This window comes from Alnus glutinosa, chromosome 8 (genome assembly GCF_958979055.1).
Source record: "Alnus glutinosa chromosome 8, dhAlnGlut1.1, whole genome shotgun sequence".
Classification (NCBI taxonomy): Eukaryota; Viridiplantae; Streptophyta; class Magnoliopsida; order Fagales; family Betulaceae; genus Alnus; species Alnus glutinosa.
In genome coordinates, this window is record NC_084893.1 from 19,637,444 (window position 1) to 19,665,210 (window position 27,767).

The following is a 27,767-nucleotide window of genomic DNA, read 5'->3' on the forward strand; positions in this document are numbered from 1 at the left end:
AATGTCATCAGTGCTACAGAATCTCATTAAAAGACAAACTCATGTAACTTTCTCTATACGAATCTGCTAAATAATCTAAAAGCATCTTTGCTCTATTGTTTTTCTAACAGTATAAACAATTGTCAAATAGCTCCTTAAATTTACGTAAGAATCTAACCAAAATAAGAAAAGAATACCATAATCTTAATTTGTTCTTCTCCTTATATATTAATCAGTTAATCTAAATTTACATCATATAGATCCTGAAGAAGCCTGCTCGATGAAGAATGGTCTCGGGTCTCATCCTTACTATGGACAGAAACGGATGAATCAGTCCAAGGCCCAGTCATTGAAATTTCTCTCTGTATTTGACTATCTTGTGAAAATGTAGAGATTTGTGTTTGGCTGTCTTGTGATAATTTCCCAAAGGCTTTGAACCTTGCATCCAGGTTTGTTTCACTGCGCTTGATTATTGGTGCTTGAACTGCAATTTTTCCTTCAAGCATACTTACTACGGAAGACATTGATGGTCTGAGAGTGGGAGAGGGGTTGGTGCATAAGAGAGCCAAATTGAGCATTCTCATTGCCTCTTCGGGGGGGTAGCTTGAACCGAGCTTTGGATCCACAAGCTCTAACAGGTTACCTTGCTCCTCTAGGACATAGGCCTTCAATCACATGTAAAAGAAGCAAAGCAAAAAAAGTCATGAACTTCTGCATTTCTTGCCAAGTTAGAGAAGATGAAACGCATGAAAGATTATATGGATACAAAAATTTAACACAAATATGTCGAGAAAGGAGGTTTGAGAAGTTTCCTTGATGAGATCCCACATTGAAACAACAATATTTAATTTTTGTGTAAACTTCATTTTGGTAAGTTGTTTTTGTCCCACTCAAATGAATTTTATAGCTTTCCAAGAAAACACATAATTAAAATTCCTTTTAATGATTTTGGGAATTCTTATGAACAAAATAAAAATATCATTTTCTCTGTCCTGAACTTATGTGATATAAATATGCAAATGCTACATATAACAGTCAGAAGTGTAGACAAAAAGATCCTTTAGAAATGAAAGAATGTCCCAAATATAGCTTACCCAGTCCAGCAGATAAACAAACTCCTCCTTTGGTCTGTAATTTGTGTTGCTTTTCCCACTAACAAGCTCCAAAGCAACTACTCCAAAGCTGTAAACATCTGCTTTGTCAGTCAAGTAACCCCTCATTGCGTATTCAGGAGCCATATAACCACTGAAAAAAAGCAGACAGGATTAGAACAGTGAGTACATGTGTCATTAGGCATTCGTCAATGACAGCTAAGACACGCTTCTTATACCCATTAGAAAAGCATCTAAAAGATATACCAAGTATAAGGTTTTCTGCTCACAGATTAGCCACTGTATATAAATGATAGTGCAACCCATTACATAACGTCACTGCTATAATATTGAATGTCAATATGAAAATTTCAGGGTTTAAATAGAATATGCTGCTTCTATGAAAATCAGATGCAGAATAGTCATATATATAGTTGGTATATTACGTCTTTTATTCTTTTGGGAAAAGTAGGGTTACATATTATACACATTATATCAAATCCAAACTAATTATATACATTTCTCTATTATCAGATACATACTCCACTAGAAAGAAATGATTACTCAATGTTTTTAGTGCCCATGTTAAAACTCAGACATACAAGAAACAAGTAACATTTAGAGAAGCTAAATGAAGGGGAATATATATATATATATATATAGATAGATAGATAGAGAGAGAGAGAGAGAGAGAGAGAACTCACATTGTTCCTGCAATTCGTGTGCTGATATGCGTGTTCTCTTCTTCATCAAGTTTAGCTAAACCGAAGTCAGATATCTTGGCATTTAGATCCTTATCAAGGAGCACATTTGTAGCTTTTATGTCTCGGTGAACGATTTTCAACCTTGATTCCTCATGAAGATAAGCTAATCCCTTTGCTATTCCCAAGCATATCTTCTTCCTTGTTGGCCAATCCAAGTGTAGCTGGTTTTCCTCACGACCTAAATTGGAAACCAAGAGAGAGAAAGAGATTTTCTGCTATTATTCTTACACTTGGAATATGTAAAAAGGTGGATGTTAGTGAAGGATTTACCAAAAATTGCACGGGCAAGACTATTGTTTTCCATGTACTCATATACTAGTAACAACTGGTTTCCTTCGATACAACATCCATAAAGCCTCACAAGATTTGGGTGTTGTAATGCAGAAATCATGCCTATCTCATTGACAAATTCACGGTTCCCTTGCTTCGATTTGGCGGATAGCTGCTTAACAGCAATTACAGCACCATCTGATAGTACACCCTAAGATCAAGAAAAGCAATTCAAGAATCATATTTTAGGTATGATTTTTCTACGACTAACTAGTACTTATCTTGCATTCGTGCTTAAGCCGGTGGCATTGCCAAAGTCTTGCAAGTGGTTACATTTACCAAAGCTAAAAACCAATAATCCATACTTACCTTGAAAACAGGCCCAAAGCCTCCTTCGCCTATCTTGTTTGCAGGGTCAAAGTTACTGGTGGCAGCTTTAATTTGTCTTAAAGTAAAATAACCTGTTTGTAGATCTAGTGCACGTAGTTCTGTAAGAAGAGAAGAAGTTAAATTTTTTTGGGGAGAAATAGAGAAGGAAATGAAGAAAAACAAAAATAAAAAAAGTTGATAGAATCTGTCTCTAGAGGATACACAGACAAGAACACACACCCATACAAAGGGAGGCTTTGTCTTTCAAGTGGGACGTTATACTGATAAAACCAAAATACACTTCATTCTGCATTTTTGTCTTGCATTTCTTTTTCACCATCTTCTACACGTATTGTTAGAATTATATGCCCTCAAAAACAAATTTTATGAATTTATTATTTGATAATAAATTTTATTTCCACATGCACAATTATTATGGGTAATTGTGACATGAAATGTCTTGCATAGATTTTGTTTGGGTAACATTGTAGAAAAATCATACTGGAGTTAATGAACCAAATGCATGGAGGAATGATTTTTCAGTCCCTTGTAAACCCAAAATTGTTTTAGGTTGTGGATACTAACTAATTATTATACCGCTTAAGTCTACAGTTGTTGTACTGTTATCAGATAGGATGATTTACTTCATCATTGAGGTAGTGACCTTAAGTAGACAAGTGGGTGTAAAATGTAACAAGTGTCAATGGACAGCTGTGCTGTCCATAATTGTTCCTTATTTCTTTCTTATTCTTTCCTTATTTCTCCATCTCTTATTTTGTATAGTTGGCATATATATTTGCCCGATTATGATTTGTATGTATAGGGTTAGAATCATGCGGGACTTTATTTACTTTATTTTCTTTCCATGTATAGCATTCATGTAAAGTCTTTATAATGGACAGAACTCAAGGCTATATTCAGCCATTCAAATAATATTTTTGACATGGTATCAGAGCTAAATTGCTAAGTTTCTTTTTCTACAATTTTTCGGTTCTCGGTTTTCTGTTCTTTTTTTTGGTTTTTCACCGCACGGTGCTCTGTCCATCTCGGCACAATTTTCTTGGCTCAAGTCTCTCGGAACGACTTTCTGCAGCTTGTTTTGGTGTTTTCGGCAGCCTCTGTTTGAAGTCTCGGTGGGTTCTGTTTCTCGGCACTACTCGGTGTTTTTTTCTCGGTCACGCGGTTCTGTCTTTCTCGGTGGTTTTCTCGGTGGTTTTCTTGGCTACCTCTGTTTGCGGTCTCGGTGGTTGGTTTCTTGTTTCTCGGTCACTGCTGGGTAGTCGGTGCTGTATTTCTCGGTGGTTTTCTTGGTCATTCTCTCCTCTCGGGCTCTCTATGGATTCTGCTCCTGTGTGTGTTAAGTTTACAGGCACCAATTATGCTACCTGGGCATTCCAGTTTGAATTTTTTCTCAAGGGTAAAGCTCTTTGGGGTCATATTGATGGCACGGATGTTGAATCTGGGTCGGCTTCTGAGAAATTGAAGGGTGACGGGTCTTCTCCGTCCTGGGCTGTGCTTGATGCACGTATCATGTCCTGGCTTCTTGGTTCAGTGGAGTCTCACATTGTCACTCATCTGCGACCTCATCAGTCTGCTCAAGCCATGTGGGCTTATTTGAAGAAGGTTTATCTTCAAGCCAATGATGCTCGTCGATTTCAGTTAGAGCATGCAATTGCCATGTTTCAGCATAATAGTCTTTCCATCCAAGACTATTACTCGGGTTTTCTAACTCTTTGGCATGAATATGCTGCCTTGGTTACCGCGGATGTTCCTGCTGCTGCTCTCTCTACCATTCAATCGCTTCACGCTGCTACCCAGCGTGATCAGTTTCTTATGAAACTTCGCCCAGAATTTGAATCCGTTCGTTCCTCTTTGCTGAATTGCTCTCCGGTTCCCTCTCTTGATGTTTGTTTTGGTGAGTTACTTCGTGAAGAACAACGTCTTAGTACTCAAGTTCTTTTGGAGCAATCTCATGGCAGTTCTGGGGCTGCAACTGTGGCCTTCTCTGCCCAAGGCCGTGGCCCACCTCTCCATTCTCGGACACTGCAGTGTTTTTGCTGCAAGGAATCTGGACATATTGCTGTTAATTGTCCTAAGAAATTCTGCTCTTATTGCAAGAAGAAGGGTCACATTATCAAGGAGTGTCGTATTTGTCCCTCGAATCGTCCAGCCCAGGCATTTCAGACTTCAGTTCTTCCCCCTCCTGCTGCTGCTCCAGCCGCTCCTCCTGCACCAGATTTTTGCACTCCAGCAATGGTACAACAGATTCTGATCTCCGCCTTATCCGCCATGGGGTTTCAAGGTAACACTTCTCCTAACCTCTGGTATGTGGACTCGGCCGCTTCTAATCACATGACTCCTACTCATACTGCTTTGCGTCATGTTCGGCCCTATGCTGGTCACTCTGTCATCCAGACTGCCAATGGCAGTTCTCTACCCATAGCTGCTGTCGGAGATGCCTCTCCTACGCTAACTGATGTGTTTCTTGCTCCTCAGCTTTCCACAAATCTTATTTCCGTTGGCCAATTAGTTGAAAACAATTGTGATGTTAAATTTTCTGGTGATGGTTGTGTTGTGCAGGACCAGGTAACGGGGGAGCAGATCGCGAAGGGACCTAAAGTGGGGCGCTTGTTTCCACTATTTTTACCTGTTCCAGTTTCGTCTCCAGTTTCTTCTATTCAGTCTTTTGCTTGTAATAATGTTTCCAATCTTAGTATGGTGTGGCATCGTCGTTTGGGCCATCCCAATACTCAGATTTTATCTCATGTATTGAATTCTGGTTTGCTTGGTAATAAAAACAGTTCTTCTTTCTCTCTTGAGTGTGCTTCTTAAACTTGGTAAAAGCAAAATTCTTCCCTTTCCTTTGCATGCTAGTCGGGCATCTCACTGCTTTGAACTTATACATAGTGATGTTTGGGGTCCTTCCCCAGTGAGTTCTCATGAAAGATTTAAATACTATGTGACGTTTATTGATGATCATAGCAGATTTACTTGGGTCTACTTTCTTCGCTCTAAATCTGAGGTCTTTCGTATTTTTACTGAATTCTTTGCATACGTTACCAATCAATTTTCTTCTTCTATTAAGACATTACGCACCGATTCCGGTGGTGAATATTTGTCTACTGAGTTTCAGGCTTTCTTGGCATCTAATGGTATTCTTCATCAACGTTCATGTCCATCCACTCCTCAACAAAATGGAGTAGCCGAACGCAAAAATCGTCATCTCCTTGATGTGGTACGTACTCTCTTGTTAGAATCTTCTGTTCCGTCCATGTTTTGGGTTGAGGCTATGAAAACGGCTACTCACTTGATTAACCGTTTACCTACTCAAGTTCTACATATGGAGTCTCCCTATTTCCGCTTATTTGCTAAGCAACCTAGTTATGATAATCTTCGTATTTTTGGTTGTCTGCTTTGTTCATTTACCTCCTCATGAGCGACATAAATTATCTGCTCAATCTGTCCGCTGTGCTTTCTTGGGATATAATGTGTGTCAAAAGGAATTTGTTTGTTATGATCCTATCTTACATCGTACTCGTATTTCTAGGAATGTTATTTTCTTTGAAAACCAACATTTTCTTTCCTGTGTCCTCTCTGTCATCGACCTCTACTGTGGTTCTTCCCTCCTTTGAGGAGTGGCCCTCAGATCTTCCTCCTATTAGTTCCCGATTTAAACCAGGTATGGTGTATACAAGACGCTCCCGCCCACAGTCTCTTCCGGTTGCTCACCCAGTATCTGATCCTACCGCGCTCCAGATTCAGTCCGTGACAGCACCTACTGTGCCTTTGGTTCGTCGCTCTTCTCGAGTGTCTGTACCTCCGGATAGGTATGGTTTTTCTTCTTCCAGTGTTGACAGTTCTATTTCAGCTCTCACTGCTACATTGGCCAATTTGATATTCCCAACTGTTACTCACATGCTGCCAAGCATGATTGTTGGCGACAGGCTATGTAGGAAGAAATTGCCGCTCTAGAGGCCAATCACACCTGGGACATTGAGCCCTGTCCTCCTACTGTTGTGCCTCTGGGATGCAAATAGGTTTACTCGGTCAAAGTTCGATCTGATGGAAGTTTGGACCGTTACAAGGCTCGGCTTGTTGCTCTTGGAAATAATCAGGAGTATGGTGTCAATTATGAAGAAACTTTTGCTCCAGTGGCTAAAATGACAACTGTTCGTACGATTCTTGCCCTTGCTGCTTCTAATGATTGGCCCCTACATCAAATGGATGTTAAGAATGCTTTTCTCCATGGGGATCTGAAAGAATGTATTTACATGAAGCCACCTCCAGGCTTGTTTTCATCTCCGACTTCACACGTGTGTAAGCTTCGTCGCTCTCTTTATGGTCTCAAACAGGCTCCGAAGGCCTGGTTTGATAAATTTCGCACCACTTTATTGCAATTCTCATTCAAGCAGAGCAAGTATGACTCCTCTTTGTTTCTTCGGAAATCGGACATGGGTATTGTTCTTCTATTGGTCTATGTTGATGATATTGTGATCACTGGTTCTGATTCTATTTTACTTGACCAGCTCAAAACTCATCTCTCTGGGTCATTTCATATGAAAGATCTTGGGTCTCTCACATATTTTCTTGGTCTTGAGGTGCATCGTGGTCCCTCCGGCATTTCCCTCAATCAACATAAGTATGCTAGTGACTTGGTGGCTACAGCTGGTCTTCAAGAGACTTCTTCTGTTGATACTCCCATGGAATTGAATGTCAAGCTTCGCAAAGATGAAGGTGACTTACTTGCTGATCCCAGCCTATACCGGCAGTTGGTGGGGAGCCTTGTTTATCTCACCATTACTAGACCGGACATTTCCTTTGCTGTTCAGCAGGTCAGCCAGTTTCTTCAGACTCCTCGTCATCTACATTTGGCTGCTGTCCGAAGAATTATACGCTATGTTCACGGTACGTCTGCCCGTGGCTTATTCTTTCCTGCCACAATTCTACTCATCTTGCCGCTTATAGTGATGCTGATTGGGCTGGTTGTGCGGATACTCGTCGCTCCATCACTGGTTGGTGTGTGTTCTTAGGTGATGCCTTGATCTCCTGGAAAAGTAAGAAGCAAGACCGAGTCTCTAAGTCATCTACGGAATCTGAGTACCTCGCTATGTCCCTTGCTTGCTCAGAAATCATTTGGCTTCGTGGTTTGCTTGCTGAGTTAGATTTTGTTGAGACCGACCCTACACCTCTCTATGCCGATAATACCAGTGCTATTCAGATCACGGCCAATCCTGTCTATCATGAGCGCACCAAGCATATTGAAGTGGATTGTCACTCTATCCGGGAAGCCTTTGAAGCTGGGATTATCTCTCTTCCACATATTTCCACTGATCTCCAAATTGCGGATATTTTCACCAAGGCGCTCACCCGTCATCGACATTGCTTCCTAAGTGGCAAATTGATGCTTGTTGATCACCCTACATCAATTTGAGGGGGGCTGTCAATGGACAGCTGTGCTGTCCATAATTGTTCCTTATTTCTTTCTTATTCTTTCCTTATTTCTCCATCTCTTATTTTGTATAGTTGGCATATATATTTGCCCGATTATGATTTGTATGTATAGGGTTAGAATCATGCGGGACTTTATTTACTTTATTTTCTTTCCATGTATAGCATTCATGTAAAGTCTTTATAATGGACAGAACTCAAGGCTATATTCAGCCATTCAAATAATATTTTTGACAACAAGTACATACACTAAATTGGATCTAATATCAAGAACGCCTTATGGAGTGATCAATGCCAGTTGAAAGGTTGTTCTATCACAATTTGCTTATTGTCCTTCGACCTGAGAGGTTTATATAGTTTATTTATTGTACATATAAACTTTGATGATGTCAACCGTTGATGCCCCATAAAGGGCTGCATGTATAATGAGTAGAATATGTAGATGCTCAATAAGAAATCCACCAATCTCAAACAGAGAGTAGTATACTCAGTTGATTTGGACTTAAAAGAAAACCAACCGGTGAGATTTTTCAAAGTATTCTTATATATATAAAAATATCTAAATATATATTTAGTGCTTTGAAAAATTGTTTTAAAGTCCAACATAATTATGAAATTAAGATAATGAAAGTTACATGAGCTAGGGACTTGACAGTGATATTAATCCATTCCTAGTGGCTCGTTTGAAATATAGTGCGGTGGAAGTAAAATATGCAAAAAATGTAGATAAAGGGACCTCTATCTTCAAGGGCTAATTATGAAATTTCATAAGCCAAACGACACATATAACACCCGCTGGGGGGGGGGGGGGGGGGGGGGGGGGGGGGGGGGGTTTGGTTGGAGGGGAAGGAATTAATAGGTGTTTGTTTTCTTGATAGTCATAAGAATCACTAGCAATTTTAAAATATCAACCACACACAAGATCACCAAATACCAACAAAGCATAAAATAAGATAGATACAAATTTGGTGATGAAGTGGACACTTTGAAAAACTCTTCAAAAGTAAAATCACTCTGAGAGCAGCCAACCCCAAGAAACTTATCAACTATATAGAAGAACAATTTACAATCAATTTATACTTACAAAAACTTTGTAGTAAAAACCCGATGTGTACCCCAACAAATGATTCGTTTGTTTCCTATCGCTATAGCTCCAAAATTGTTGCAATTTTGCTATCAAGCTTCTACAACCTGGAACTCTGGTGACTGAAGGTTTGATTTGTGTGGTTCAATGAAGTCTATGAGAGATAAGAGAATTAAGGCGTAGGGATACAAAAGCTCTCTCTAAGAACACAAAATAATGGCCTAAGGTTTTGTTGAAAATCGTGAATTATAAGGCTTATATAGACCTTGGTAAAACCGTGGTTTAAGGTGCAAGTTGGTTTAGAAAAAGCACTGAGACCGTGGCGTTTTAACGGGTTAATGACGCATTTGAACGCATACTATGGTTTCACAGTTTTACCACTGCCAACGCTTGAATGGCGTTCGTACGTCCTATGACCGGGTGTCTCTGATTTAGCTCAATACTCATTGCGCTCGAACATCTTTCAAATGAGCTTGTTAAACACCTCCATATGAATGGTCTTCAAACATGCTTACAAATGAGCCTATTGGGAACTTGAATTCTCTAAAACCTTGAAGGCCTTTGCGAAAAATATAGCCTAAGACTCCAACAACACCTAGAAGGGAGGTTCAATAGGTGAATCCGTGTATGCCAAACTAATGCGGAATTTAAAATTAAGCAACCTCACGAATATTCACCAAATATAATGAAAGCGATAAATCAATCAACACAAGTAATTTGGTGACGAAATGAAAACCTTTGGAAGAACGCTTCAAAATTAAACAACTCCGGGGTAGCCAAACCCAAGAAATCAATCTACTATAGAAGAATGAGAAATTACAACATGTTTATACTTACTAAACCTTTGCAATTGAAACACTCGAAACACTCTTGTACTAGACAAGTGACCCACTTGCCTGCTACTGCAGTAGTTTTCTCAGAACCTCTAGACAATTCTTCTACTTGATCTCCTTTACCAAAACTCCGGTAAACTTCAGTTGTTAATGAATGATTGTAGTTTACAACAAAGACTCTAAGAGAAATATACTTGAAAGACCATATAACAAATTTCTCTTTTAGCACAAAGAAACTAAGCTCTAAGCTCTTTGAAAATACTACCTCTAGTTTCTTAGAAAATCGTGCTCTAAGAGCCCTTTAAATAGACTTCTGAAAACTAGGTTTACTAGAGCAATTAGGAGACCCAAATATGGAAAAAACGCAGCCGCGTTCGAACGGTCCAACCCACCGTTTGAACGGAACTAGGTTGAATACTAGTTCTTGACAGCGCCGTTGAAAGGCTCAGCGAACAGTGAACTCTGGAAAACTAGTGTTCGAACGGTGCTCCGAACTGCTCGGCGAACGGTGGTCTCTGGATCTGTAAAGCAACATACCGTTCGGACAGCCTAGCGAACGGTGCTCTTTGAAGCTTTACCAATCGAACCTTCCAGCAAATGATCTAGCAAACGCTCGCTTCTGGAAGTTAGTTTTGACCCAGTAGTCTTTGGAATTGGAAACTTTCATGAAATACAAAGCACGTATTTCATGAAATACCATTCGACCCGGTGGTCGGCACGTTCTGTGCAATCTTGGAGTGTTCCCGGCGATCTGTGGTAGTTGTCGACGGGTTCTGGAGGAGTGTTTCCGGTGATTTGGCGCTGTCGGGGATTTGGTGTTGTTCGCAGGTTCTGGTGCGGTGAGCGTGGACTGGTAATTGTGGGCTCTTAAGGTTGCTGTTTGGTGGGCTTGGGCTTGAGGTTCAACAAGTTTGGTGGACTTGGGCTTGCTGTCCACCAGATCTGGTGGGCCTATTACTCCTTTATCAGGTTTTATAATTTCTGATTCTATTTTGGTTTCATCATGTCTTCTAGCGAGCCTTTCGGGGTCTGGTTTACTGGAAAAAATTATTCTGTTTGAGAACTTCAGTTTCAATTGTTTGTTATGGGAAAAGAGTTGTGGGGCCATATTGACGGTAGTGATCCAGCTCCTACAGAGCCTAAGGAGTTGGCTAAGTGGAAGGTCAAAGATGCACTTGTGATGTCCTTGATCTTAGGGTTCGTCGATTCTCTTTTTATGCTCAATCTGAGGGCCTATAAGTCTGCGAAGACTATGTGAGAGTACTTGTTGAAGGTTTATTACTAGGATAATACTGCACACCGTTTTTAGTTGGAATATGAGATTGCTAGTTACCAGAATAATACCGCACGCCATTACACTCAAGGCAATCTCTCCATTCAGGAGTATCTTTTTGGTTTTCAAAATTTGTGGGGAGAATTTTCTGATATGGTTTATGCGAAGGTACTTGCTGCATCTCTCTCTGCTGTTCAGGTTGTTCATGAGCAGAGCAAGATAGGTCAATTTATGATGAAATTGTGCCTTGAATTAAGGAAACTCGCTCAAATTTAATGAATCGGAATCCTTCATCATCTTTGGATGTTTGTTTTGGAGAATTACTTTGCGAGGAATAGTGTCTTCTCACAAAGGCTATGTTCCAGCAAGATTTCAACTCGAATCTAGTAGCCTATGCAGCCTACAGGAAAGGTAAGGGTAAGGATATGCGCAAGGTCTAGTGTTTCAGCTCAAGAGTATGGTCATATTGTCACCAACTGTGCAAAGAATCTTGCAACTACTGTAAGAGACAGGGTTACTTTATCAAAGAATGTCTCACTTGGCCTCCAAATCGTCAAGCTACCGCCTATTAGGCTATAGTGAACACCTCTTTTGCTCCAGAGATGTCCTCAGCTTCTTCTTTTGCGGCCGGATCATCTGTCCTTACTCCTAAAATGGTCCAGCAGATGATTATGTTAGCCTTTTTTGCCTTAGGGCTTCAAGATAATGGTACTACTTCGTATAAGTCTTGGCTTATTGATTTTGCTGCATCCAATCATATGACCATATCATCTGATACTTTGTGCAATGTTCGTCCTTATCATGGTTCATCCCAAATTCAGGTAGCTAATGGGAGTCATTTAGCTATTAATGAAAAATGAGATATCAACTCTTGATTCAAAGATGTTTATGTATCTCCTGGACTTTCTAATAGTCTTATTTCAGTTGTGCCAATTAGTTGAAAAAAACTATGAAGTCCATTTCTCTCGTGATGGTTGTCTTGTGCAGGATTAGGTGTCGGAAAAGATACTCACGAAGGGGCCTAAAGTTGGCAGACTATTTCCACTGCACTTTTCAATTCCTAGTTGTTTCTCTTTGGCTTGTATGACAGAGAATACTCTATTCGAAGTAAGGCACAAACGTTTGGGTCATCCAAACTCTGTTATTCTATCTCATATGTTAAATTCTTGTTTGTTAGGCAATAAAGAACACGTTTCTAAAAATTTGTCATTTGACTGTTCTGTATGCAAACTTGGTAAGAGCAAGACTCTTTCGTTTTCTTCTCATGGTAGTCGTGCTGCAAAATGCTTTGATATTGTGCATAGTGATGTATGGAGCAATTCTCCTTTAATTTCTCATGCTCAATATAAACATTTTGTGACATTCATAGATGATTTTAGTCGGTATACTTGGGTCTATTTTCTTTGGGCCAAATTTGATGTCCTGTCTATCTTTCAAACCTTTGTCGCATATATTGAGAACCAATTTTCTACAGGTATTAAGATGTTGAGGTCTGATTTTGGTGGGGAGTTCATGTCCCACGAGTTTCATGATTTCTTACACCACAAACGAATTGTCTTTCAGCGCTTTTGTCCTTGTACTCCCCAGCAAAATGAGGTGGCAAAACGAAAGAACCAACATCTCTTGGATGTTGTTCGAACCTTATTGCTTGAAGCATCTGTTCCTTCTAAATTCTGGGTTGAGGCATTATCTATTACAGTTTACTTAATTAATAGATTGCCCTTTCAGGTCTTGAATTTTGATTCTCCTTATTATCGTTTGTATCATCAGCATCCTAGCTATCTTAATCTTCATACTTTTGGATGTGTTTGTTTTGTTCATTTACCTCCTCATGAACGTTACAAACTCTCTGCTCAGTCTGTTAAATGTGCCTTTATGGGTTATAGTATTTCACACAAATGTTATGTTTACTAGGATTATTGCTCTAACAAATTTTGTAGGGGTGGGCAAATTATCTGATTACCCACTACCAAAAACCCACCGAACTGCCTTCGACCGCCTATTGTATATTTAAAAATACAAAAATCGGAATAAATTTATTTTATGAAATAATAGTTGGCCGGTAATCGGTGAAAAGCTAATTTTCAACGGTTATTGACCCAACTAGAGTACCAAAATGGCGTCGTTTTGGGACTCTATATAGTCGATTTTTTCCTCCAAACTGCATCATTTGCTATTGAAGGTCCACACACACACACACACACACACACACGATGACGATTAACCTAAGCATAGATCACTCCCTCCCCGCCGCTCACTCCTCACGCCCATCTATTGCCCTTGCTCAGCTGCCCACGCCTAGCTTGCCAGTCGCCCGTCTTTCTCTTTCTCTCTCGCCTCAGTCACTGTGGTCTGTGGAGTCTCGATGTCTCTCTCACCCTCGTGTTCAACTGAATCGAGCCATCGAGGTAACCATTCCCACTCCTTTTCTCCTCCTTTTATTCCATTGTGGTTAATGAAATATGTTTTGAAGTGGGTTTATTTTATGTCTTTGATTTAATTGTGATGTGTGGGTTTGATTATTGTTTGAGAGTTTTGGGTTATTGGGTTTGTTGGAATTTTAGGCTGTAATCTTCTTGTAATCTTGTTGAGTAATGATTGAATTACCGATTTATCCGATTGACAATTACCGATTTATTCGATTATTCTGAATTATCCGAAAATTTCGAAAATATTCATTCTCGAAAAAAAGTTGGGTAAATACCCTAACTATTTCAGTCGGAAGTCGGTGAAGGGGTTTCTGACACTGACTTACCATCGCCAGGCCTAAAATTTCGTATATCTTGTAATGTTGTTTTCTTTGAGAATCAATGTTTCTTTTCTACACATGTTCAGTCATTGGCCTGAGATTAGTACTCTACCTTGTTTTGATGAATTGACTCCTCTCCCTGAATGGTTCAAACCTGGAATTGTGTATACTCGACATCTACCAACTTTTCCTCTTCCTGAGACTGACCTTCATCCGAAACTGTTCCGACACCTTATCCTGAGATTGACATGTCATCCGAGACAGGTATGATCAGTTCTCCCATGCCCACTGAGCCTAGTCCTCGACAATCTGTCTGAGTATCACGTCCTCCTAATCAGTATGGTCTCTCCCACACTTCTTTTAATACTACTTTGTCTTCTATTTCTATCCCTGCATACTTTTTCGAGGCTGTTAAACATGAATGTTGGCGAAAAGCGATGAATGAGAAACTTCAAGCTCTCCAGGACAATCATACATGGGACATGGTTCCTTGCCCCTTTATTGTTAAAGCCATCGGTTGTAAATGGGTTTACTCGATTAAGCTCCGATTTGATGGGACTATGGATCGGTATAAGATACAATTAGTTGCCCTTAGGAATAGGCAAGAATATAGGGTGGATTATGAGGAGACATTTGCTTCGGTGGCGAAGATGACCACAATGCGTACGGTTATTTCTATTGCCGCTTCCCAAGGCTGGCCACTTCACTAGATGGACGTAAAAAATGCATTTCTTTATGGTGATCTCAAAGAGGATATTGACATGACTCCTCCTCCAGGTTTGTTTTATTCTTTGTCTTTCGCTGTGTGTAAGTTAAAGCGGTCTCTCTATGGCTTAAAACAGGCTCCCTGGCCATGGTTTGAAAAATTCAGGTCTACTCTACTTCACTTCTCCTTTGTTCAAAGCCAATATGACTCCTCTTTGTTTCTTTGCAAGACTCCGACTGGACTCATTCTTTTACTTGTGTATGTGGATGATATTGTTATTACTGGCACCGACTCCAACTTGATTGCCCACCTCAAGTAGAATCTTCAGGCTTTTTTCATATGAAAGACCTTGGTCCTCTTACGTATTTTTTGGGGTTGGAAGTGCATACTGATTCTTCAGGTATATTCTTGAATCAACACAAATATACCCAGGATTTGATTAGCTTGTCTGGTCTTCAGGATTCTTCTTCGGTGGATACTCCTATGGAGGTCAATTTTAAATATCGAAGTGATGAGGGTGATCTTCTTTCTGATCTTCCTGTGTTTCGATAGTTGGTATGCAACTTGAACTATTTGACTATTACTCGACCTGATATTTCCTTCGCTGTCTAGCAGGTTAGTTTATGCAAACTCCATGCCACCTTCATTTAGCTGCTGTTCGCTGTATCATTCAATATCTTTGGGGGTCGCCTGGTCGTGGGTTGTTCTGTCCAACTGGCTCTCCTCTTCGCCTTGTTGCTTATAGTGATGCGGATTAGACCGGATGTCCTAATACTCGGCGGTTTGTCACGAGTTGGTGCATGTTTCTTGTGATTCTTTGATCTCTTGGAATAGTAAGAAACAAGCTCACTTTTCTAAATCCTCTACTGAATCCGAATACCAGGCAATGCATGCTGCTTGTTCTAAATCCTCTATATTCCAATGAATACTTCCACTTTGTAACTGCATGAGATCCGCCACCGATGCATCATTACACAGCGCAATACTAAAAGAATCCGAATACAACATCTTCAATGGTTACCGCACATCAAGCCAAAAACTAACCTTTTACCGATCACCCACCTCAAATCTAACAAATTTTGAGAAAGTTTCCAACATGTTCCTTATATATTTCCACACGCCCACTCCAAATGGCCCTATTACCTCTTTGGAACACCAACCTCTCGTTAAGCTATCGTATTTAGTCTCTATCACCAACCTCCATAAAGCATCACTCTTCATAACATAACGCTATAGCAATTTACCCAATAGGGCTTGATAAACTAAATCAAGTTTCTAAGCCCCAACCCACTTGATTTCATCAGAGTACAAATTATTGACAAGTGCACTAAATGGAACTTAAACTCGTTACCAATTCCACCCCATAAAAAGTTTATCTGAAGTTTTTCAATCCTATTAGGCACACCCACCGGAATAGGGAAAATAGAGAAGTAGTAAGTAGGCAAATTAGAAAGAGTGCTTGTTATCAAAGTCAATCTACCTCCAATAGATAAATACAACCTTTTCCATCCAGCCAACTAACGTTCCATTTTTTCAATTATGCCATTTCAAATAGATATAGCCTTGTAAGATACACCCAATGGCAAACCCAAATAATTCATTGGCAAAGACGATACTCTACAGCCAATAATGCAAGCCAAACCTTCTAAATCTCCCACATCGCAAACAGAAACTATCTTTGATTTCGCCAAATTAATCTTCAATCCTGATACAACTTCAAAACATTTTTTTGATAAGTAATAAATTAATCTCATTGAAAGCGTAATGCACCCCTTAGTACACTGGGAGCATACAAAGAAAACACCTAAGTAAAAAGAGAAAAACGATCAAGAAATACATCAAAGTTAAAAGACAAAGGGAACACAAAGACCGTAGTCCAAAGGTACAACGTATGGTAAAAAGAGGATAAAATCTCCTCCAATGACCATTCTAGATCATTAAAGCTTCTATTGTTCATTTCTCTCCAAAGGCACCAAAAGAGGCAAATAGGTGCCATTTTCCACATTGCAACACTCTTCAGCCTTCCAGAGGACCACCAACAAGCAAGCAAGTCGATAACCCGTCTAGGCATAACCCAGGACAACCCGAAACGACTAAAGAGAGAACTCCACAAAGCAGAAGCCACGTCGCAATGAAGAAAAAGATGATCCACAGACTCACCAGTCTTCTTACACATGTAGCATCTGTCTATCACGATAATATGCCGTTTCTTGAGATTATCCAGGGTAAGAATCCACCACACTTCTCTTTCAGTCCCATACCGCCACAACCATTTACCTAGGAGAGTGTGGTTAAACATTCGCAAATTTCTTATACTCAACCCACCCACAAAGATCGGAGAACAAACCTTGACTCAATTAACCAAATGATATTTAAATTCTTCGCCTATCCCTCTCCATAAAAAGCCTCGTTGAAGCTTCTCAATAAGATTGGCCACACCAGCAAGAATGAGGAAGAGAGACAAGAAGTATGTAGGTAGATTGGAAAGAATGCTTTTAATAAGGGTGACCCTGCCGCCTTTTGACAAATACATCATTTTCTAGTTGGCCAACTAGTGCTTCATCTTTTCCACAATGCCATCCCAAATAGACCTGGCCTTGTAATTGTTGTAAGTGAGATTTTCGTGTATTGGAGCTTTGGTTTCTAAGTATTTTCTCTTTACTATTTTGTGTTTCATCTTTGATGGTGAATTTTTTCGTGATCGCCTCCCCCTGTGGACGTACCTCACATTGAGGGAACCACGAAAATTTTGGTATTTCTGTGTGTGATTGTTTTGTCTTATTTACCGTAATTGTGGTCTTTTGCACAACATACACAAAGAGAGAACCACCATTATTCGCCCATCTTTTCTCCCTGATTGTTTGTGTGAGAGAGAGAGAGAGAGAGAGAGAGAGAGAGGGTTAATAGTTCAGCTTCCTAGTTAAAATTCTGCACATGTAACTCCTAGTGACCAAACAAAGCACAAAATAACTGCCTACTCTACTCCTAACTAGCAAAGATTAACCATCAAAGAGTGGCTGGTCAGTACTTTCTATGCATATATTTTTTATAAGATTAATTTTACCTTTATCTTCAAGGTCATTCCCCCCTAGGTAACCCTTCATTCGGAGAACTACCAAAATCAATACAAGGAGCATACATGATGCAAGTACAATTCCAGCAATAGCTCCAGCAGGTAGACCCTTTCCAGTGCCAAAGTCTACAAGAATAGAGAAATCTTACACGAAAAGTCAATAATAGAAAGGGTAAAGATTCTAAATCACGAGAGAAACTTACTTGGTGTCACTGCAATGGCAGATATAAGAGGTCCATAGACACCTCTGTCAGGAATGGAAGTAGTTCCTTTCCCTGCCCAGTATAAATGAATCTCCAAAGTACTACCATTAACAAGAACATCATATTCCCTATGGATGCCTATACCAACACCTCCAGCAGCCTCCATAATGTTGAAATCCTTCAAAACTAAATTCCCCTGAGAAAAAAAAAAATCAAATAAAAAACGTCACAAGCTTCAACCAAAAATTGACATCCTTTCTCTTTTGAAGTTAAGCAAAATCTTGAAAGGCATCATACTACATGGTATATCCTAATCATGAAAAGCCTCTATGAACTCACTTGAATTGAGACATCGAATATGCGCTTTCCCAGGCTGCTAAATGTATGGTCATCAGAAAACATTATTTCAGCAAAATAAAGCTTTACTTTGTAACTTCCCTCTCTCAAGCAAAGGCCATAGTACTTAAGTGATAGAGGGGCAAGTCGTGCTGTCTGGTAGAATTCTGGACCAACCACATTCAGAGAAAATGTATTTTTTGCTATGTAGGAAGCACCATTCTTGCCTGTGTAAACCCCTGTACTGCTATAAGCCCATTTTTCAGAAGAACTAAAGTGTGACGCTCCATCAGATGGAGCGTTTATGTCCTGTTCATATTTGTTCCCTTCGAAATTCATTCCATCCCCACCACAATTAATAAAAAATGAATAATCTGCAGATGTAAAAGTAATTTTATCATACCATACTTCCATCATTGTCTCAAATAGCTTGACTCATAAGCTACTACAGTTCATAAAAGCACAACCACATATGTGTCTATACTTACATTGTGGTTTTTGGGAACAGGGGAGGTCCTTCTTCAAACACCAACGACTTCTGGAAGTTCAAAATTTAGGTGAAGTTAAATAATTTTTGTTTTTAATGAAGTTTCAGCAAGTAAAATAAAGGTGTACTAAAGCAAAGAACTTACGAGTCAATCTCCAGGGATGAATAACCGGAAACCAAATTCCTGTTTGACAATAAAGATAGGTTAGGGCAATGATAGAGGGTGATTTTTTTTTTATTTTATTTTTTTTGATAAGTAATGAAAGAGGGCAAATTTGTCAGGCAAGTATATATATAGGTTAGCATCGATATAAAAGAAATTGTATTGAATTTCTTTTCTTCCCTCTTTGATAAGACAAGCTTTGAAAACAGCAGTGATTAATACTAAAGAAACTTACACAGGTGACTGTACTTCACAACTAAAATCAGATGATTCAGATGATGCTGAAAAATTGTTGTAAGATAAATCCCTGCAATACATGTCATCATCCCTTTATGACAGTTCTTAATTGGAAAAGAATGATAATTGATTGAGAGATTACAGTTCATCACAAGTCTCACGAGATCTCGCAATCAAAAAGGAGGAAGAATAAAGTTTACAGACAAATGAAATAAAGATTCTCAGCTTATAGTAGACATACATTGCATGTTTGCTTTTCAAGATCCAACTCGGCACCTTTCCAGTCAATGAGTTGCTGGTCAAAAACCTACATTTACAAAATATATGTTTGTCTTGTTTATTGCCAAATGAGTGAGTAGTCACAGTGAAGGATAAAACAGAGATAATTGAGATATAAATTAAACATGAAACATTTGCATCATTATGTAATTTTTTCTTTGTGTGCGCATATGGCTTACATGTAATCTAGCTCCTCGTTCATACTTGTCTCTGGAATTGGACCACTCAAATTGTTGAAGCTCAGGTCTCTAAAAGATAGAAACAAATCTCATATGAGCATAAATTATATATTTTACTAATGAAGACATTATATAACGGAATCAAATTTCTTTAATATAATTTGTTTTCCATTTTGTTGCACTAATATATTCAAGCAAAATTCTATAAACCAAAATGCAGTTTCTTGTAGAAATAATCCATCACCACATGTTAGTAGTTGATATTATATTTTCTTTCCATACAATCTTGAGAAAAATTTCTATACATTCAGAGGCTTATAGATTATAGGCTGATTTGAAAAGCAAGGGGATAAACAGCAGAATTTATTGAATTGAAATGATTCAATTGCCATGGGACATACGAAAGCACCTCTAGTATCTCAAAGTCTAAATAAATTTTCTACTCATGGATAACAACGAGAACCAAAATATTAAAAAGAAAAAATTTAAGAGCAGAGAGAGAGAGAGAGAGAGAGAAAGAGAATAAATAGACAAACTGTAATAAATTAAACCCTAGTTTCAAAAGAGTGAACGATTTCTATGTGAATAAGAAACCTCTTGCTAAAACTAGCATACAAACAGAGAAGAACGGAGAGAACAAGTAACCTTCTTTTCTTTTTTTTATAGAAAGAAAAGAAAAAAGAGTAGTCTAACGTGCTTAATCCCAGATTCCACATCCATGACAGGTTGAATCCCAAGCCTCCATATTGGAAGGAAAAGAAGTACCATTAGACTATATAGAAATTGGTATCTAATCTGATTTTATTTATTTATTTTAGTCAGAGTTTGGTCAGTTAGTTGGTTGGCGACTATTAGGAGTAATATGCTTTATGTGTTTGGTTTTCCAATAATTACCAAAAATAAAGTGTTAATTTCCCTATTGGTAGAGTTTAAGTCCCATATAAGCTAACTAGATGCCATACGGCCAAACTTTTATTGAATAAAAATCTACAAATTTGTATTTTGGAGGAACGATCTCCCTTAGCAATCAATCCTGCTTCTCGACAACATGGTAGTATCATATAAAATTAATAACAAGTAGTGTCAGCAATCAACGGCAAGTTAGATGAACAATAAATCAAAACTTTAATAGTCTGTAAATTTCAATCCAACTCTGGTTCATCTCAAGTGACTTCATAACACTTGTCAGAATAAAAAATATAAGATGTCTTACAATCAAAGAAGTCCAGAACATAAAACAGTTTTAAACCTGGATATAGAGAAAAAGATTCAGGTCCATAAGTAGATTCATGTCAAGCAACTTACATTCTTTTCAACTTCATCGATAAAATATAGGCTGGGATTGAACCAGTGATTAAGCAATTTCTCAGCACCCTGAGGCACAGGAATAAGACCAACAACTTGGTAAAGTAAGAAAACTGCACAATCAATCACAATATGATTGATTACTCATAGTAGCAAATTAAGTAAATATAGAACTTACAAATACTCCAAATTTGTCAATTTCTCCAAATCAGGGAATCTACTGCTCGATCCGTTCAAGTCAGATATCATCCTGGCAAAAATTTCAGATCAGTGAAAATCGATTGTAATATCTTCCAGATTTCCTGTTCCTAATCAATGTCTGCTACAGGAACACTCACAGTTGAGTTAAGTTTGTTAACAGGGATATGTTGGAAGGAATGGGGCCCTCCATGGATGTGCCTTGCATATAACTGCAAAAAAAATTTAATATTTCCTCATATACCAAAAAGAAAAACTAAAAGATTTTAAATTCATATGTCCAAACGGGAAATATGGCAAGATAAAAGGAATGAAGTATAATACTCACAGTCGATCAAGTTTCTTCCAATTCCCAATAAAATCAGGTATCTTCCCCGATATTTTGGTCCCGTCTATCCTACTGCAGGCAGTAAAGTTCTAAGAATTTCTGAATTCTAAACACAACATGTCCGAGTAATCATGTCATATTACATTACTTACAAATCAGTTAAGTTCTTTAAATTGCCAAATTTTTCTGGTATTGGGCCTGTAAAATTGTTTCCAGAAAGAATGCTGCAAAATACAGAAATATTCAGTCACACATTCCCTTGTTGAAGCGATGTGGCAAAAAGTTGTGGTAGCATACAAAACAAAGTGTACTGATGTTTAACATTGATATGAGGTGTAGGCACAGTTACAGAAGTAGTAACAAGCAGTAAAGCCTTGCATACAGAAATAGGTTCAAGCCAGACATGACAAACAGGAGGTTTTATTTCATTCAACCCAGATAAGACAGAATAAATACAAGTAACTTAATGAGCTATACTTTTGAATGAAAATGAATAACATATTTGAGAAAAAAGAAATGCATTTGTAACCTAAAATCATACAACCAGACCAAACTCGAGAAAAATTTCAGACCCACTGGATGTTGTTAAAACCAAAAAATTAGCTCATTATATTTTTCATTCGTCTTCTATTGTTCCACACTCAGTGCCTTTTCATTGCACATATGATGTTGATATAGTGAAATATTTTAATTTATTATCTGGGGGCATTTATGTAATTTTATTATTTTAGTCCTAATATAAATAGAGCATTGCTACATACACTACAAAATTTACAACATACTATTTACAAACTAACATGGCACTTATATTGTTTTTGCCATGTCAACAACTTAACTACTATGATTTTTAGAGAAATGATATTTTTACATTTCCTATACATTTTTTGTACATCTAAATTGTGCTTTTTAAATCAACCTTGGATTTATGAGACCCACATTGGGTCCCACAAATTCAATGGTGGATTGAAACTTGATTATATGAAGATGTACAATAGATATATAGAAGATGTAAGTGCATCATTTCTCTAATTTTTAAGTTGCTAATGTGATAGTTGCCACATAAGATATCACATCATTTTGTAGAAGAAGTGTAGTGAAATTGGTAGTATCTCTAGCATTTTCCATATGGACAGAAATTTCCTACAAACCGGTTTGTAGGAAATTTCATACAAACCATATTTAAGATTGACATGTATCCCTTGGCATATGAAAAACACATGTTGTTTTAATAGCATGTACTTCTCACGTGTTTTTTTAATAATATTAATAAAAAAACATGTGATTCTCATATGCTTAAAAGATACATGTCACTTTTATATGTGGGTTGTAAAAAAGTTCTTACAAATCGGTTTGTAAGAAATTTCTATCCTTACCATATAAATAATACAAGTGAGAACGCTAATTATGGGTTCTCACTCATAAAGGATCCTCAGTAGACTGAGCTTTTATATTTTTGTTGGCCTCCCTGAAGAACCCAATTGCCTCATGTAACTTGTCAAACTTGTGGGTTGTTAAGGATATGGATAATGAACTACAATCTCCTACTTCTACTGACGATAAAACTCAAAAGGACTCATCTACTCAGAAGGATTCATGATGTATTTCTACATAAACTCTTTGTTATAGTTTATCTCAACTTTGTGTTGTCGTCTTTGTATCAAATACAAACTGTTGTAACTCATCAATTATATATTGAATGGAACTCTCGAAGGCAAGTAGAGAGGTAAAGATTATTTTTCACAAAACCTCAACACTGTGTGTTCTATACAAGGGTCAAGGATTCGATGGCATAATGAACCTCTTGAGTAGATAAAGACCAGGAATTTTCAGAGTACGAAAGCGAGGGCTTTTTCATAGGTAAGGGACAAAGCTGGGGGTGAATTTGAAGATGCCCCTCAGGTGTTGCTACCCGACTTCATACCAGACAGCCGCGGGGGTCAAGTACTTGGTCATATATCTGCTCACCTGGAGTGATGACAACAACCATGTATCACCTATGTGGTAAAATATTTTAATTTTATTATATGAGGGAATTTATATAATTTTATTATTTCAACTCTTTGATATCAAGACTACATTGGTTCTCTCTTCCACGAACACAATTGTTTTGTCTTTTTCTTTCTTTCTCACATTCTCTCACCTCTGTTTCATGTTATTCAATTTATGGATCAGAATACACTTTTTTTCTTTTTCTTTTTTTGTGTGTGTGTGTGCTCGCGCGCAAAACAAGGAGAAGAAAACATAAAACATAATGGGTTGGCAGCTTAAAGCCAGAAAACATTATTTGCAAAAGATTATCTCACCAAAAAAAACTGAAAAAACAGAGAGAAGGAAGTGAAAGAAGTAGACAACTAGAATAACAAGGATAAAGTATTATTGCAAAAAAGAAATTAGAAGGACAAATGAAGACAGCAGTCTTACAGTCTTTGCAAGTTTATCAAATTTCCTAGGCTTTCAGGAAGAGGTCCAACAAGCTGATTATCTTGCAAGACCCTGCAAAATGCGACTTAATCAGTAATCCAGGTTGTACATCATTCTTCTTTCATTAGGCATAAAACTCGAATTCATGACTTACAACTCCTCAAGCGAACCAATATCACCAATTTCCCTAGGAATGCTACCATTTAGTCGGTTTCCCAAAAGGGACCTGCAGAATACCAAGTGTTACAAATTAGCCAACCTGTTGACCCCTTGGTCAATACCTGCATGGCAAATAACAAAGGACCTCATATATACATATGCTAATAATAACTTACAGATTGACCAGAGGGAGCTGAGCAAAACTTGTAGGAATTGATCCACTGATATAGTTGCGAGTGAGATCACTGTTTAAATAAAATAAAATTCACTTAGTCTTTCTCAGTTACACGTCATCATACAAAAAGGGTCCCAATCTTCCATGAACTCACTCAAACATTACTAAAATATTAAACAACTACGTAGAATTTAGAAAAGAGCACCATGATTGTGTTTCCCTTACAGTTGTCGCAGATTAGTAAGATTTCCAAATTCAGCTGGTAGAACTCCAGATAAATTGAAACCCTTCAGCTCGCTGTCATACAAATAAATAAATAAATAAAAGAGACGAAAGCATAAAAGAAAAATTTGAGATAAAGACTAAGAATCTGCATAAAATAATCACTTCGTAGTAATAGTCGATGTTCGGTTCCGACAATCTGTAACAAAGACTACTTAATTAACTTTTCAAATTTTGATTCAAAACTATTGAAGGTTTAGTCCCAAGTAAATATAAGATTTTGCCATGGCATACTTCATAGGAAACAAGCAATACAGATGATTAAGGTCAGGAATTACAAGATATAGGTAATCCAATTTGTCCACATCACTTGAAACACTTCATATTATAAATGAAACAAGAATTTACTTGCATTCATCCAAATATTAGAGAACAAATGGGAATGCCCTATAAAAAATTAGGCAGGTGATGGCTTGATTTCCATTGGCACTTTCAGGACATGACCAATGAGGCCAACTTGGCTTGTGAAATGTTTATTTATAAACTAAAAGGACAATGCTGGCCGAAGCAAGATGGAGAAAAATCACATGGTCACCCCTGTATGCATGTGAAATATGTCCACTGTAGTATACTGCTAGACTGAAAGATTTAGTTTGAAATTAAAACTAATACACATGGCATCACGAAATAAGAACAAGATATAACTTAATCCTAATTGAGTCAGAATTCTAGTATTTGTTAGATCGAAAAACATCATGCAATACATGTTTGTGAACAATTCTTTATCAAGGATACCATGTATATTGCAACTATTATATATCAATAGTAAAGCATCAAGCCAAATATGCAACCATTTTTTTGCTAGCCATAAAGAACCTGCACAATAAATGCCTATATATATTTGTGTATATTTAGGTGCATATTTATTAATAAAAATTTAAGGGTCATACATGTTTATGATACTGCAAACAGTGTTATTACAGTCGCATGTGATGTTCCTTAGAGGATTGCTCTTGCTATCAATGGAGTTCATCCTTCCGACGTCAGTGCAAAAATTTTCATTGATGCTCCAATTTAGGTTCTCTAATTTTGTGGATATTGCTTCAAGAGCTTTCACTGTTACAGAAAAATCAATTAGTAATCAGCGTTTATATGAACAATTAAAGAAATAAAAGTTACAAATCATCCAAGTAAAAAGGAAACAAACCAAAAGACATCAACTTAATTCTCAGTGCAAAATAATTAATATACCATTTTTTCTTTTCTTTCACAAAGCGATCTGAAATGGCAATTATGGGGAATAAGCACCCCTCTTTATAACCCAAGTTTACGCATAGTTCAATACTCACATGCATCTTTGCTATAAAAGACATCACACTCATATTTTCCATTTTAACTCTAATAAAAAGTTAGAATTCCGAATTTTTATTTTATTTAAGACATGAAATGCGAAATACGAGGCATAAATTTATATAGCATCATATGGTGAAACACCAAATTAAATCACAAAATTCTTGGTCTCAGTCCGGCCAAAGTAAGATGATGGACAAGATATTCAAAAGAGTGATTGAGCAATAACGTCGAGCACATTCACATTTCATAAAATAGATATAAATAAAGCAATGAATTAAGACCAGTCAAACCAAATATTTATTTGTTTTCTTTTTTTCTTCTTTTTTTTTTTAAAAAAAAAAATAGAAGAAAGAAAGAAAAGAAAAGAAAAAAAGGACCCAACAAGTAACCATCAATCAGAAACTGACGCTTTTCTAACATACAATCACATTATAACAATAACGTGGTTGAGGCGATCCAATAAAAGTAAGTAAACTCAAATTTCAATTCGCATTAATTTGATCTTAATTAAAGCCGTGCTGGCAAGCCAATCCAACCCTAAAGCGTCGGATTTTATTTTATATTCCTCCTCAATTAATTGAAGAGTCGCATCGCCACTCTATGATTGCTACAAGACAAAATCTAAAACAAAAAAAAAATACAACCAATTTTCTACGTGTCGAGTGGTCAATTAAATATACTCCAAATACTGTTAAGAAAAACAAAAATCCAGACCACCACTCCAACAGAGAATTTTCAATCGAATCGGGCTTAGCTGTTAAAATATATATAAAATTTGAAGTTAAATCTAAACCGTTGAAAAATTACCCAAAAATATCTTTTCTTTTAACTTCTAGTAATAATTGTACACAAAGTAGTTGAAATTGAATCCCATTTTCACGTAGGTTGGGGATATTTTTATCAATAATGGAAGGATTATCCCATTATTTAGCCCAATATATAATAAATAAATACGACGATTATGCCCTTGTTTAAGCACTGTGTGACAACTTACGGACACTGAAAGAAAAGACAAAAGCTCCTGATCGATCCAGGAAAGAATTATACGTAACGTAATCTCACATTGGACCACAAATAATGAATTAATCTCGATCAAAAGTTAACCCATTCATGCAAGTTGTAAAAGACTACCAATTGGGCCCCCCACCTACAGTTAGTTACTCATTTAATTTTCCAATATTTTTCTCCTCTTTTTTTTTTTTTTGTGTGTGTGTGTGTGTGTGTTCTTGGGGTGGAGTGGAATTCTAAAACTGAAACACAAAAAGAAACTACCAATAATTAACCCACAATTTGATCGCGTAGAAGAAGAACATAGAAGCAGAAAAAGAGATTAACAACAGAGATTCAGAAATGCATGTTGAAGTTTTCGTCTCAAAAACCATGAAATTCACGGAGCAAACTCGCACGCCAAACTGTGCACACCACTTGTTCTACAAAATGCTTGTTCGGTTGCACAGAAGTAAAAAATGAAGCAAAATTCTGAAAGCAAACCGTCACACAACAGCGAAGAATGCAACTGTTCCAGAAAAGTACCTTCATTTTGTGCCAAAGGCGCCTGAGCGTCCGTTCCAAACTCAGTGAAGCAATTCAAAAGCAAAATGCCCAGAAGAAGAACAGGGACAGCCCTGTCTGAGATCACGGACCCCATTTCCTCTGCAAAACGAACTCAAACTGCCAAGTCCTGTGAACCAAAAATGGTCGATGACCCAAATAAAGCCCGGAGGATGACACGGAGACGAAGAGTAGTTGGAAGAAATGGCTAAGAGAGAACCGGGGGTTTGGGTTTAAACATAAGTGGAAATTGTAAACGTTCAGCGAGAAGGAAAAAATCAAAAGCAACAAAAGCACAAAAATTCGTACGAGTACGGTCGTAAAGATTGACTAGAAAAGATCAAGAGAGCCGCCGAAAACACACGAAAATTGTTGCTTCTTTCTTTTTTCAGTGAACGTCTTAAGTTTTACCAAAAACAAGAGAACCAACACGGTATGGCAGTGGCGGCAATATTTATTGCACGCGGACAGACAGACAGAAGGACAACCGGTTTTCCCTTTGGATCGGTTTGCGCATAGTGACCCACGGTTT

General features: G+C 37.7%; 1 protein-coding gene across 1 annotated transcript; it reads right to left on the bottom strand.

Annotated features, from left to right (window-relative positions):
- Positions 1–2: 2 nt before the first annotated feature.
- LOC133875196 (probable LRR receptor-like serine/threonine-protein kinase At1g53430) lies at positions 3–27,758 on the bottom strand. The gene is made up of 24 exons (XM_062313230.1): positions 27,218–27,758; positions 25,282–25,447; positions 24,335–24,406; positions 24,111–24,179; positions 23,930–24,001; positions 23,776–23,847; positions 21,507–21,578; positions 21,355–21,426; positions 21,167–21,238; positions 21,007–21,078; positions 20,829–20,897; positions 19,524–19,592; positions 19,307–19,372; positions 19,064–19,135; positions 18,811–18,849; positions 18,667–18,716; positions 18,182–18,552; positions 17,843–18,038; positions 17,631–17,765; positions 2,474–2,592; positions 2,105–2,315; positions 1,775–2,012; positions 1,074–1,224; positions 3–644 (listed from the first exon to the last, which is right to left on the bottom strand). Exons 1-24 carry the CDS (start codon positions 27,330–27,332, stop codon positions 216–218), a joined length of 3,069 nt encoding a protein of 1,022 aa, XP_062169214.1. The 5' UTR covers positions 27,333–27,758; the 3' UTR covers positions 3–215.
- Positions 27,759–27,767: the final 9 nt, after the last annotated feature.

Bases quoted from the DNA above. Each gene is read 5' to 3' on its own strand.
- LOC133875196 (XM_062313230.1), bottom strand. From the start codon at position 27,332: ATGGGGTCCGTGATCTCAGACAGGGCTGTCCCTGTTCTTCTTCTGGGC. The intron at 18,850-19,063 runs GTAAGTTTCTTT...ATTGTCAAACAG, and splicing joins TGTGAAGTACAGTCACCTGT to GAATTTGGTTTCCGGTTATT. The intron at 2,593-17,630 runs GTAAAATTAATC...CTCTTCTTACAG, and splicing joins GAATGACCTTGAAGATAAAG to AACTACGTGCACTAGATCTA.